General features: G+C 46.4%; 1 protein-coding gene across 1 annotated transcript in view; it reads right to left on the bottom strand.

Moving 5' to 3' along the window:
• The window catches only part of LOC126537052 (cytochrome P450 3A14-like), a 34,019-nt gene extending 32,681 nt beyond the window's left edge, over positions 1 to 1,338 (bottom strand). The window contains exon 1 of the mRNA XM_050184176.3: positions 1,198 to 1,338. Within this exon, the coding sequence (XP_050040133.1) occupies positions 1,198 to 1,256 (59 nt within the window). The 5' untranslated portion in view covers positions 1,257 to 1,338. The remainder of the gene's footprint in view (positions 1 to 1,197) is intronic.
• Between the last annotated feature and the right edge of the window lie 13,519 nt (positions 1,339 to 14,857).

The raw sequence follows: 14,857 nt of genomic DNA on the forward strand, positions 1-14,857 counted from the left end.
TAATCCCACTGAGCTTGCGAAAACGGAGACAGCACGCGTGGTATGCAGTAATTACAATAAGAAAATAAACTCAACAGAGTATATCTGACAATTCTGCATTGCGAGGCCGCAGCCTGGCCCTTCTCGTATAGTGCTCGTATGGCACCGCTGGTCGTTCCTGATAAATATCGTTGTATTACAAAACGTTACCGACAATCACGCTTTTGTGTCAATTATATCAACCACAATGATGACATTATAGTTGGCGTTTCAGCTGTGCACTTCTGGTTTCATTTTGGAGTAGCCAGGCGAACCGGATCTTACAGTGTTTATCCTTCTTTGGCTACGTCCGCTTGACGTGAGATCTTGAACAAAACTCATCGTCTCTAAGAAATCTCATTGTTCTGTAAATGCCTCTTGCAGGGCATACATTTCGTTATTAGAACCAGAGGATGGCGCAGAAATGCGTACAGCAGTACAAGAGTCGCAGGTACTCCCTAACCGATCCATATGCAGTCTTGACCAAAGATGTGATGCCGTCATGTGATCATCACTAAATCATCTGGTCACGTATTACAAGTGCTATCGAATTTTCGCTGCCCTAAAGCTCCAGAGATACAAACGGACACTGTATTTACTACAACGTTAATCTTCGTTGCGCCATAACTGCTACAGTATGAGCCCGTCTACGGGAGCCGCTGACAGATCTCGTAAGCCACAGAGTGGCAAGTTTCCTCATCGAGCGAAACTCCTAAACATTTCAAAAACACAGTACGTTCTATTTATTTATTTGTACATACTGCAGTGCGAAAGTGCTATAGCGGGAGTGTATTAACAGAGGAAAATTATGCACAGAAAAGTACGATGCAACGATGAGGGTGATGTGCCAGGACCATCCATCTTGTAGGGCAGATACAAAACTTTGGGGTGAGCATGAGCGAATAGACCCAGGTAAGGAATTCCAGTCTTCTATGGAACGAGTTAAAAAGCTGAATTTAAGCATATTAATGGCCTGCAAAGTAGGGCTTCAAATTCAAGTTGTCGCGTCGTCTCGTCGATGAATCTGGCGCGAGGTTAGTGTAGTTGTTTTTTGAAGATCTAACGGAAGAATTGACGATGCTGTGCAAGAAATGTGACGATGCTACGCGGCGACGTGTATAGAGCGAAGTTAAAGTTGTCAAATAAGAGTACAGCGTCGCGTAAGATTGAAGATCTCACCTGAATATCGCCAGCAAGAAGACGCCGATCAAGGTGATCGTGCCGACCAAGAAGAGCATCGCGGCGACCAAGGCCTTCAAAGAACGGACGATGTTTACAAACCACACGCACTACGCACTCATCTACGGGGAAACGAATGGGTCTATCGCGATCTCCCGGGCTGGCGGTCGGCATGGGAGAGAGTAGTCACGAATGACCTTGCCTCAGCACTCTCTCCGGCGCGCCTTTAGGGAGAGTACCCACGTGCTGAGGGGAGAGCTAGGTCACCGTATCGCGGCGTTTTTACCGCACGGAAAGCTGCAAGGCCGCAGCTCTTCATGCACAGCCATCAAGGCCTGGGGCCCGGTAATGAGATCAAGCACCTGAATATCCTGTGAACTGCGCGAAGTACTCTGCTCCATCATCTAAAGCGAACGTTCATAATCAGTTGCGGAACTGCCCAAGAAAGTGGGCTACAAGAGAGAATTCTCCAAGTTGCCAAGTAACGAGCTACATTTTGCACATAAACAATGCCTCCACATGCCGCAAAGCAAGACGCTGACTTAAATATCCGTAACGTTCAGTGCGGCAGGAGGTTTGAATTAAAGAACAATAGACACTATCAAGGCCCACGGAAGACAGCGCTTCGAATGTCTTTCATAGCTGTTCGAAAACTGACCGACTCGAATTTACTTGAATATATGGCATTCCTGCGTGCATTTATAATAATGCGTGAAATGTACAGTGGGCATGAGCTGCTATTGCCCTCTGCAGGTGCTGCATAATTGTCGCCTATTTTTGTTACCTTTATTGTTTCTGGTGTCTTTTTTTTTCTTTGCGCTTGTTCTATAGACTTTCAGTAATGAATAAAAATATATGATATTTTGCATTTGGGGATCCTGTGAGCTAAACTGTTCGGGATGTCGATGCTGCGTTATGCCAGGCCGCCAGCTTCGGGCAGTAGTATCTTGAACACTAACTGCCATGTTATGCTATTAACACCGCATAGCCTATCCAGCGGGCACAAAACTTGCCTCTACCAAGAAAGTATCACAAGAAAACCGTATACACAGGCACAATAACTCGGAAGGGCCGTAATAGTGGGCGCCATGAAATAACCAAAGTGAGAAGTGGAGCTATATGGCACCGCCAATAAACAAAATGTTATCTATCTCCTGTTCAAGGGACATAAATGGATAACATTTTGTTCACCGACGGTGCCATAAAACTCCACTTTCCAATTTGTTAATTTCATGAATTTCATTTCGCGAGTTTCTGTGAGTGTGAATGTGTGTGTATGTACGTTTTTTTTTTCTCTCGTTCTTTGATTTCTTGTTATAGGTTAAACCTGTGCTAGCATGACAAGCCTTTCGCTCGGCTAACCTCTCCATCAATCATTAAGGTTTCTATCATCCGCGTACGCGTATTTCACATACTGTTTGATATATGAGGTTTCCTTGAAATACATTCTTGGAATACGAAAGTTTTGTGCACGGTGAGTGGCCTATGCGATGTGAATAACGTAAGATGTCTGTGCATGTTCAAGAGACTATTATCTTAGCCTAGCAGTCAGGCATAACGGAAAGCCAACATCCTTTGCAGTTTAGCTCACTGGACCTGAATGCAAACTATCATAACTTTTTGTTCACTACTGCATATGTTTCTGTTTCGTGCACGTGTGTGCGTTAGGGGGGAAAGTGGTAACCTCAGTTTACGCGTAGCCTGAGTGAAGCAGCCAAAGTTTCGCTTTAATGAAGAAAGAAAGTATTATAGTTGACAAACTACTTCAGAAGCCATTGGTGAAGTACTCTAACCACGCGATTATTGCTTATGTGTATTGCCCCTTAATAAGTGAGCCCTCGAGCTTCTAAATGCAGTGGTTGGGCGAGTAAGACTAACTTTGATACCAAGTAGCGTAGAAAAGTGTCTGCAATCTAATATCTCTTTTAAATCTCTCTAAAACTTATTAGGCGAGTAGGAATAGCCATTGCCACCACATGGTGACAAATTGTGCTCCATTTACATATCGGGAAAATAAGTTTTCAAAGTGCTAACTTGTGTGAAGTCCATATCATAAACACAAGCCTCGTGCGTTTACCTCTTGGCAACGTCGGAGAAACGGTTGGTAGAACGTGAGTTACTAAGCGATGCGTATCATTTTTTGTTCTATATTTTTTCTTACATACGACTTGAGCGGCCTTTACTGCTAAAACATATACAATCCAACTAATCTGTGAAACGTTCGGGCACGCTCACCATGTTCCTCTGGTGCCCTCGCTAGCTGATATTATATCGTGGTTTTGTTGGCTCGAAATTATAATTTACAGTTGGTTAAACTTTACGCCAGGGAGCCGCTCATTGACTATGAGGGACACCGCAGTGAAATCCTTTAAGCTACATTTGACCGCAAAAGTTCTGTAACGTTCACTTAAATCTAGACCAACTAACATTTTAGCTTTCCCCACAGGAATACGTGTTGACCTGCTTGTTACGACGAGAGCGCAAGACTGATCGAGGAATAATGCAAGTTCTTATGAATTATTTACAGCTAACAAATGTTCGTTTCAGGCAGTATATCTCTTATGAAGTGTCAGAGTTCAACACAATCGGCAGATGATCACTTTGTGTGTTACTGCACAGGACTGCGTGAAAAGTTTTCTCCTTGTAACTTATATTGTAATGCACTTCGGCGGTGCGTACCTATCTCGTTATTGTACACGGGTTCACTCCGTGACTCTGAGATTCTGCTTCAGAGCATGAGTTCACGGGTTCAACTCGCCGCACTGACATCACCTTCACAATGGACCCGGTGATCTTGAACCAACCCGCGCAGCTTTCTCTCTCACGGCAAATTGTGTATCTGTGCTGCATCTGTATATGAATCTTTGTGACACTGGTAACGTGCCATTTTCTGTCTTTTTCTTGGCCTCTGTGGTACTGTGTGACACATTTTCGTGTTTTCTATGTCAAAAGGAGCAGCCAGTATTATTTGTTGGTGTCAAAACCTTCTTTTTTCCTTTATTGCAGTGAATAAAAAAAGTGCGACAATAAAAAGAGACTCCGACTCAGCAACCCCGAGTCTATGAGTGCGCTAAGCAGTTCCATCGCAATTATACCCCTACAGAAAACCTAGCCAACCCAGTCATACATCCGAACCAACGCTTACATAAGCAACTCTCAAAATTGCTATTCACTTAGGCGCCGCTGTGTACTGCTCAGCAACTTGTCGCTTCGTGGCCCTGCAAGCGGTCAAACTCCTCTCAAGTGGCGATTCTGGCACAAGTCGCGGAGCCTACGACTTTCTCTCGGCTTTCGCCAGGCGCATACTGCGCGCATACTTTGACCATTTATTATATTCTTCCAGCTTTTTGCCCCCCCCCCCCCCCCCGCCCCCTTCTCTGGTGCAGGGTAGCGATCCGGGCTCAGTTAATAGAGAGTTTTAGAATAGGGGCCCCAAACGTTTTGGGGCCCCAAAGAAATAGCGTCGAAACCACTGCGCATGCGCGAGACGCGAACTGCGTTTGGGTTTTGCGTTGGGAACGCTATTTCACCGATTTAGCGGGAGCTCAAATAGCGTTCCCAAAAGCTTTGCGTCAACAAACATGGCAGCACCCATCGAAGCGACGGCTCTAACCTAGCACCAAACTTGGTTCGATTCGCGGTAATGCGTGAAGTTCGCAAGCTAGGAGAAGTGACTGCAGTTATCGCTTTCTCTCAACTAGCGTGTGTTATGAAGATTGATTCATTAGACGCCGCTGATTCCGAATTCGAGTGTGGATTTTATGGCTCGTAGGCCTAACACGGCTAAGCTTGGCTGGTGAAGGCACGTAAAGTTGGTTTTGTTGCTCCAAACTAAGCACAACTAATTGTTTGCTGCTTGAAGAATAACCTCTAAGTTGTAATTAAACGCGAATACACGCAAGTCAAAATTACTATTCATATCATAAGATGGTATATTTTATTTAATTATTTTTAATCGTTTTTCTTAGACGCCGTAGTGGCGCTGTCAGCGCAAGACGCTATCTGCAAACGCAAAGCCCTATTCTAGACGCAAACGAGACGCAAACACATCATAAATACTTAGGGGTTACAATAACGAACGATTTAACCTGGTCTGCGCATATTGCAGACGTTTGTTCCTCATCATTTTCCAAGCTGTGCTTTCTGAGGCGGAAGCTTAGAGGCGCTCCAAGTAAGCTTAAACGTCTTGCATACATAACATTTATTAGATCAAAATTAGAGTACGCGTCGGTCTTATGGGACCCGTTCATAAAGAAGGACATTTACCAGCTTGAGATGGTGCAAAGGAAAGCGATTAGGTTTATTTATAACAAATACAGAAGGCTTGATTCACCTACGACACTAATGAAAACAAATAACATCCAACTACTTCAAGTACGTAGAAAAATGTCCCGTTTGTTGTTCATGCATAACCTTTTAGCACATAAACTAAACATTTCGCATCGCGCAGTACTTAAACAGCTATCGTCTAGACGAACACACCACACAGGAAGTCATTTACTGGAACCAATTTTTGCAAGAACTGAAACATTCAAACACAGTTTTTTCCCGAGGACCGTTTCCGACTGGAACTGTCTTCCGGGGGCCATTTTCCAGTCCTCTAATTTTGTTAAAGCTCTAGAAGAGTATTTGCTTGAGTGAATGAGTGCTGTATATGTACGTATACGTGTATATATGTATAGATATGTACACGTGTATACAGATTTTTCTGCTTGCTTATTAGCGGCAATCTGTTAAACTGCCCTTCTTTGTTTCTTTTTCTTTTTATGTCGCAGTGTATTTACATGCCTTGTACAGCCCCTCCTGCATGGGCCATAACTATTGGCCTGCAGTATACTGAAATAAATAAATAAATAAATAAAATAAAACTCTTCACTCCTGCGTGCCCCAACGCTAACACCCGCAAAGCTCTTTGGGGCCCCAAAATATTGGGGCCCCTATTCTAAAACTCTCTAATGTCACTGCCTCTGCGCTATCTCTCCCCTCTCTCTCTCTCTCTCTCTTTCGGCAGATAGTCGGGATTACTCTATTTGTCTATGCTCTTTGTCCAACGATATGTACTGTCATCCCCTTATCTACTTCAAAGAGCTGGCCAAAGTGCCATTTTATGAATATGCCTTCTGACATCAGCCTTTTCCGGAAGGCATAGCTCACAGCCGCAACATAATGCAATTACTACCCAGTACCGCCAAGGACAAAAAGGTGCCTCGGAGATCTTTGTATGCCGTTGGTACGTACACGGTGTAGTATGCCTATCAATGTAGACTACTTGATGCTCTGGCGATGGGAAGAGCTGGTAGCTGTGGAGGCGGCCGTGTTTTGTTACAGTGGACGAAATATTATCCAAGGCCCCTTTACCGGGACTGAAGCCATGCCATGGCCAGCGAGTTCCAAGCTACTCTGAAAAAAGAAAGAATAAATAAAAAATCGATGATGGTGGTAGAACAGCGCCACTTTCCTGTTTACATGAGATGGATAAAATTCTGATACCAAGAAAAGCAATAAAGCTGCACTTTCCCCAGAGAAGCGAAGCATTGCTAACGACAGCAGCAGAGACAGAGATAAAAGCCAAGGGAAGAAAGGGAGCTTAGCCAGGGTATATCTCTGATTGGCTACGCTCTACCGGAGAAGTGAGAAATGCGTGTGAAAGGTGAGAGAAAGGAGTAGAAAAGAAAAAGCAATACAGGACTATATCTGTGGGCGCTCTCACATACTCTTCAATAGCGATAGCAAAGTATTAGATAAATATACGAAGTACGGTTCCTAGTTTTATCGGCGGTGTGAACTGCAATAAACAAGCATGGTGTCACTGATGCACTGCCAACCATGAATATATCTCACTCGATAGCCATGAGCACTCGCTGTCACGACACTCGCGTGATGAAGAGTGCGGGCAGCGGCGTGAAACCGCTTGGTGCTGCATCTTGCTTCACTGCGCCTAAGCAACTTGAGGCTATGCGACCTAAAAGCACTATAGACGCGCGCGAAAAGAGCGCGCACGAATCCATTAAACATCTCTGTTCGCCCTTAGCCTTTGTGCTTGCAGCAGATTACCTAGAAGATATAGCGCAGGTGCTAAATATGCGCTCCGTCGCGCGGGCAGCCGCGGATGGGCTAGAGGAGGAGACGTGTGCTCTCCTCCGCTAGCGTGCCTTTGATCACGCGATCTCTAGCACTGGGAGCACGGAACGATGACGCGCATCAAGCCATCAAGACACAGTAACCCTACATCGCCCTGCTCGGCTCACCTACACATGGTTTCCCTCGCACGCACAGTATGGGCGGGACGGGCTGCCGAGGATGCGCCGCGGAAACACTGGTCAACGGAACCCTCCATACTGAGCTTGTCGGATTCGAATAGTACAAAACGCGAAGCCCTGTTAGTGTATGCAAGGCGCCGTAGTATATCTGCTCGTCTGAGCTGCAGTAGAATTTCCTTAGAATGTTGGGCTTTGGAGGCTTTGTGAGATGCCTCCCATCGCCCGACGCCAAGGAAGCAAAGCGCCGTGTCGAATGCGTGCACGGCGCATGAGAAGTCGCAGACGCAGTTTGGCTGTGCTGCGGTTGACGAGTGTGTACCGCTAAAGTCACGTGAAGTCACGCTGCGCCGGTAGACTTGCAATATGTGCCTGTTCGTTTCACGCGCAGCAAGTCAAAACCGTCCCTCCTGAACAACGAAGTAATCATCTGACCTAACGAACATCAGAATTAATAAGCGGACTGTGTTATACTAAGCTTGACCAGTTTTGGTACGTGCTTTGAGACCGCCAGCCACAGATACGTTTATCCCGCAAAAGCACATTTCCCGACTTGGCCATCGGAAAATACCGCAAGTGAGTGTCCGTATATAGCCTTAGCGCGGACGTGCAGTAATTTTGCTTACGGAGAAAGAGCGACGCAGCAGCAATACTGTCGTTTGTTATTGTCACTAAATTTGTTTCGAGCAACATATCATGTGACAAACAGATGTTTGACCACCCCTCCTTATGCACAGTTCCCTAACTTGGTGCCATAACTGACTCTCTATACTACGTCGGAGCAATAGCGTAAACTTGAGACAGGGACAGAGGAGACAAGACAACACAAGCGCCTCCTCTGTCCCTGTGTAGTGTTTGCGCCAATACTGGGACATTATGTACAAACAAGCCTAAGGTACTCTTGGGATCTCTGTACAACGTCAGCCGACCCATTTTGTTTCGCTTGTCCTGCCAGCAATGTGTTCTGAAACAGTTTCAACCGCTTTATGAACTTTCGCTTAGTTAGGTCGACCACTTCATGAACAGAAATACCTTTAAGTCCTCTCAATTCCTGTGCGTAGCGGATTTGTAGTAAAGAAAAACATCAACCACGTTTTCAAGGACGCGGCTGCACTTTTTCTCCAGCTTTTTTGCATGGTCCAGTGAAGAAGGTGGCTCAATTTGGACGAGAAGATCCACAAGCTACTCTCAGTGGAGGCAGGTGCCTTTCCCTCTGGCTGAACACTAAACTGAACATAAGAAATGAAATCTGAATGCACAAACAAAGCAAGCGAAGCCGGCTGTACTGCCCGGTGACAGTGTAACTTCATGAGGATACTTGCATGCTTGAGGCCCTATAACGTAAAATATTCCAATCTGTTTTTATTCTGATCTCCTGACGTCAAGTTTACCTAACCACCGACGCAAGCATCGGGCGGTAACCGGCAGCGTTGTTTGAAAAGCCCAATCAAACGCGGTCCTCGTTTATTGGAGGTCACTTTTTTTTTTTCAAAGCAAATATCATTGCCTGCATTGAGACGATTTCTCTATTGGCTCTCAAGAGGCGAAGAGCACGTTCAAGGGGAAAGGGTTTGCGATGGAGCCTAGCCAGCACAGTGAAAGTAGATAACCGGCTGAAACATCTCCTCCCTGAGAACGGCCTCTCGCGACGGGACCGTTCCACAGTCCTCCGTCTGCGCACAGGCTCCGTTTGGACGGCAGCTAGGCTCCATGCCAAGGGACGCATCGCCTCGCCGGCCTGCAGAAGGTGCGGTGACGCCAAGACCCTCGAGCACCTACTCTGCACCTGTCCTGCATTAGCCCAGGAGCGCGCTTCAGTCACTGCCACCTACCGACGGTATGGACTCCCGGCTACCTCAGAGACACACCTGCTCTTCCCGGCCCGCTACCACCTCCCAGCACTGGCAAGCCTGCTTGAATATGTGTATACAAACGGGCTCCTAGATCGCCAATAGACTCCGGCCTCGCACGGCCTCTGCCCGAGCGCCGGTCATCGCCCCCTGGATGATGCTGACGTCTGCTGCCTGAAACCTACTCTCCCTTTCCCCCTCTATCCTCTCATCTTTCTTCCCCAGCCCCCATTCCCCATTACGCTGCGCCGTGCTCCCATATGGGCTGCAGAACTGAGCGTATTTTTCCCTCTCCCAAATCACGAAGAAGAAGAAGGTGCCGGTGTCTACATGGGATTGATCCGCTTCCCCTTGCTTAGCTTCTGGTGGCTGGTCGAAATTTGTGGCGGCGTGCAACTGAACGTTAAAATGCCTCCAGAACGGATCCTCAGCAAAGAAGAGTTGGCAAAGTGATGTCGCATACGTGCCGAAGGGGCTCGATAACGTTATAGCGCCACGAACAAATGTTTATTATACTCAAATAAATCCATGCTCAGCGGCCGCTCCCAGTAGCTAGTGCTAAAGCAATCGGTGGGCAGACATCTTTTAGTCCTTTCGGAACGGGGAACCCTCAGGCTCTTCAGAAAAAAATCCGTTTTATTCTTCATATTTAATGCGTCTTTAACGCGTACACGTCACATAGATTTATATGAGTTTTCGCGGTTTTGTGACGTCGCGCGACAGACAGGTGAAGTGAGCGCAGCCCGAAAACGTTTAATCAATGGCAGAGTGTCATTGCAAAAACAGTGTAGAATGATAAATAATTATTTTCCTTTCCTTTGGTCTAATCATGCATAATCATTGTGGACACATCATATAAGGCTCCATCGAAAACCCTGACGTTGCGCTCCTCTCCAGTAGCACCGACTTCAATATAGCGATCGAGAAATTGTGTAACATTTGTAGATAACCCATCCCTTATGTAACAACCCTTCACTGGGGCCCTTAAGGCATCGTAAATAAATAAATAAACATATCAGATGGGGCGTTTTCGCGGATTTTGTGACGTCGCATGAGAGACAGGAGAAGTGGAGGTGGCCCGGAAATCTTTTGACCAACCATGGAGGTCTGATTGCACAATTGGAATAGAAAAGTTATGAATAGTTTTACGTCATAGCGCGATTGTTCACAGTGCCTAGCAAATTTCGCCGTTCACCACCAAGTCGCAGCATGGCGTGTTGAAAACTTTAACGTTTCGGAGCCCAGACCCTCATCAGAATTCACCGCGCAACAATAAAGGCGGTGACGACGTTCGGGCCCCACGTGCCACTCGTCGTAGTCGATTGCTTCCTCCGCTATCGCCAAAGTAAGTCGGACAAAGAGCGCCTACTTTCCATGGCCTGTGTAAAAGGTGATAGCGCAAAATGTCATGCTTACCTATCAAGCACTTCTTGAGTGCGAGAACTGCGCGCAGAAATCAAAACAACGCGCATCACAAGCGAGACCCGTGTTACTCTGCGTGGCGGCATCCTTGCTGTACAATCCAGCCTATACTTCGTTGTTCGCCACTAAGTCGACACCACAGTACGTTCAAAACACCAGCCCATCAGCCCCATAGCGCGTGGGCCGCGAACTTATTCCACGCAGGCTTAATATTAAACATGCGGACGGCGATCACGACAACAGAGAAAATTACTATCGCAGTAAAACCAAACAGAAATAAATTCAACGAGAGTGGACACTCGGCGAAAACTGGCAACAGGAAACATGTGACAACTGGTGTTAATTCCATCCGTTAGTTGACGCGAGCGTCGGAAAAAAAGAATGTGAAATAAACTTACAGACAACGTTTTATTATTTTTATTCTTTCCCGCTTAAACTAAAACGTTTTGCGTATAAATGAACTTATACTTCGTGACCAATTTTTCTTGCGTCACCTAGCAACAAGCTAGCGGCACGCCAGACGCGCCATATGATGCGTCATGCGCCAGACGTGCCACCGAAGCGAGCCAGGCTAGCTGCGCATGTGAAGTTAGCCTGTTCGGCGACCAGTCTCTTTTGGATGTAGCCTGTTTGTTGGGTTCCTGGCGTTTTCTTGCGTTCCTTCTGCATTTCGACACGACACCACAGCACTATTGGACTAAGGCAAGGCGAGCAATTTTGTTTGACAGTCTGCGATGCATTTCAAGCAAATTTAGGCTTACGGTACAAAACCGAGACTAGTGACGCAGTTAGCGAAAAGGAGCTCGGCCGTTCTGGCTCAGTAATTTGAGTTAATGAATCGTACCGGGAGATCTTTGGGACGCTTTCTATGAGCCCCAAGATTATTGTAACTTATTTCGGTAGTTCTTGAGCACGCTTGCCGCACCCGGCTTTGTGACGCAGTTAGCGAAAAGTAGCTCGACCGAATCTTTTAGCAGGACAGGCTCGTGACGCTTTCGCTGACCCCCAACATTATTGAAATTAATTTGGCTACTTTTTGAAATACTTCTGAGGTACGGACGCCGCGCCTGGCGTTGTGCCGCAGTTAGCGAAATGTAGCTCGGCCCTGGTGAGGCAGTCTGTTCGGCGTGTGCTGAATCTTAGTGGGACATGTTCGTGACACTTTTTATGGCCCTGCAACAACATATATCTTTCGGTACTCACGCTTGTCGAAAACGTGGCGAGCGATTGCCAAGAGTGATAACACGGGGGTGTGTTGCTTGCGCCGGCAGGACGCGCAAGAGATAACGCCGAGGAGCTCAAAAACAAAGAACTCGAGCATTCTGTTTTCTGAGCAGCTGAAAACAGGCTTCGCACTCACGCATTTGTCTTGAGTGCGAGTAGAAGGCATTCTGCGACCGTGTAACATGGTCTGGCTGAGAGCCTGTGTTGTGGCCACCTCTGTGTACTTGGTGTGCCATCGCGTCGGCTGAGGCCAAGTTGTTATAGAAACGCGCAGTCACTCGTGTATTTGCGCTCCTAAATTGCGGGAAATAATGCCCGGGAAAGAAGTAATGCTTGAAAACCAGACGCTTTCTTCATTTTTTATGGCACTGGTTGGGGGGAGTCTATTTTCTACGAAATGTGTGTAGAAGTGAATTTACTTGAAATGCCGCCCATTCACCACTTACGCACGTTTTGCTTCTACACGCAGTATTCCCGTTAGGTCAATATACCAAAAGGATACATTCTTGTAATTTACATTTTTCCAGCTGATTGCATCCGGTGGAGCTTCGTACGGCAACTACTGCTGCTTACCTGGCGCCACAACATTGTTTGAATGCACGGGGCAAGCGTTTATATCGAGCAAAATAAACATTTCATAATTTCATAAAATGTCTTCCATTTGCTTTATGAAATTGCATGGCACAGGTTCGGTGGAGGCTTGTATAGATCGTTCGCAATCATTATTTCTAAATAATAAAGCGATTCCGAGCCAAGGCCGCGCGTTGGTCAGCAATAGAAGCGAAAAAAAAAAATGACCCGCCGATCAGCGTAGCCGGCACCGCGTGTACCAGCTTTCGTTCAAAACGCGCGCGCCCGAAATCGAAACCAGGAGGTGTTAATCCCATCCGCTTGGTGCGCTAAAGTCAATTCGGCCACTGGGCTCTATGGGAGTGTTCGCTCTTGTTGTATTTCTTTCTCTTTGGTAGAATGGGCTTCCTTGAAACGGGTTGGCCGGCACATGACGCAAAGTGCCGCAAGGTATCAAGGAAGTTGTTCAAAAGCTGTATTCCTCACAAGTGCGGCGCCGTTGACCGCAGTAGCATTCAAGTCATTCTTTGGTCGTACAAGGCACGCTTGTACGTTCATTTACATTCCATGAGCCCATGAAGGCAATGAACGAAACATTGCGGCAGTCATTGGAAGTAATACATCGCTTATTTTGCTTTCTCCAGGTGTGCGTGGCTTAAAGGAGAAAACGACGATTTTGCCTCCGTGCTCTTATGACATTTTACTGCTGCCAAGCGCAGAAGTTTGATACTGATGTTCAAGAGTGAGGCGCGTGCTTCATTTGACTAATGTGTTGTAGCACTGCAGCGAGTCTGCTTCTCTGGCTATTACACTATCATCGTCCGTTACTGCATGCTGATGAAATTTTGACGACGTTAGTGCTTGCTGATACAACCGCAGGCATTTCAGACTAATAATTAAATACCCGCTTCTTGCGAAATGGAAGGCCTCGGTGGGGAAATAAAGAAAAATGTGCGAAACCTTGGCCTGTCGCGGCAAAAAAATACCACATTTGCGGTCCTTACCTCCTGTTTTTCTCCCAGTTCGAGGGTGAACTTGGTTAAAATTCTTGCCAATGTGTACTTGATGTTCGTCAAGGCCATGCGCATGCCGACGCAGCGACGGGGGCCCAGGCCGAAAGGCTGGTGCGCCATTTTTGGAATAGCGGTCTCATTGTCGGCCGAAAACCTGAAGAACAGTAAAAACTTATTATGGATGTGTTTCCATGAGAACGGAAGATTGGTACACTGGTCGCAAGAGCCCAGAAAGCCGCCACTAGTGGTTGGCATACATATACCGGTTCACTGTTATCGGCGCGCAGCTACACGGGTGTCGAGCTCAAAAAAGCGACTCGCGCCTTCCTTCAGCTCCTGAAGTCGACAGCTCAGTCAAATATTATAGTGTTGGCATACGCTTTCGAATAAACACTTCCTAAGTTTTCTCCCTTCTTTCTTTCGTTTCTTTCATCCCTTACTACCTTTTCACATTAATAGGGTACACGAAATCCAACGTGTACCCGATTGATCTGCTTGTGTTTTTCTCTCTTTTTCTCTTTACTTGGTTCGTGATTGGTTCGACCCAGGCGCAAGAGACAGCGAGGCAGAAAGTGATGCGCACTTGTCTTCCCGCTTCCTGTACGATGAGCATCTCGAAAAATCGGAAATGCAACCATTTTATCGTATACATTCTGTTGTCGTGAGCATAATATAAATTAGTCCCAAGTATAGGTGTCCCGAATACGCATAACAGGCCAAATGCGAACAAATAAGCAGTAACCTCTTTTTCTGTCCCCAGCTCTCTCCTATCAAGGCACATTCAGCCCTATAGTGGTCTTTCTAAGTAGAGCCTGTTTGTCAGCCTCGCATGATACCTCTCCTTATCGAATACGCATTTCGATAAACGCAACGCCGTTGTCCATCAAATGGGATATCGAAGCTCTTGTAGAAAGATATTGCCCGTGTACATGGCAACGCACCTGTTGGGGTCAAACACCAAAGGGTCCGACCAGTACCGAGAGTCAGTGTGAACGTGATACGTGGGTGACATCACGCAAGTTCCCGCTTTGAATCTCAATCCGTTGTACTCGAAGTCTTCTTTGGCCCGCCTCGTTGTGAATCTGTGAAAAGGCATTAGAAAAGAAAAAAAAACTGAAATTAGTGAAGCCAAGCTATCATGGTTTTCGAGTGACAATGCACAAGATAAGCTGAATTGCTTATCTGATGTAGATAGTATATCAAAATACACAGAAAAAAATTGACAATATCCTTCCTTTCAGCGTTCAGATTTTTTTGACCCTCTATGTAGAGTACAGGCAACATAAAACGCCCATTCAGCGTGCCTGAATATCTTCATGCTTAA

The sequence above is a fragment of the Dermacentor andersoni genome, chromosome 4 (assembly GCF_023375885.2).
Source record: "Dermacentor andersoni chromosome 4, qqDerAnde1_hic_scaffold, whole genome shotgun sequence".
In the NCBI taxonomy this organism is placed as follows: domain Eukaryota; kingdom Metazoa; phylum Arthropoda; class Arachnida; order Ixodida; family Ixodidae; genus Dermacentor; species Dermacentor andersoni.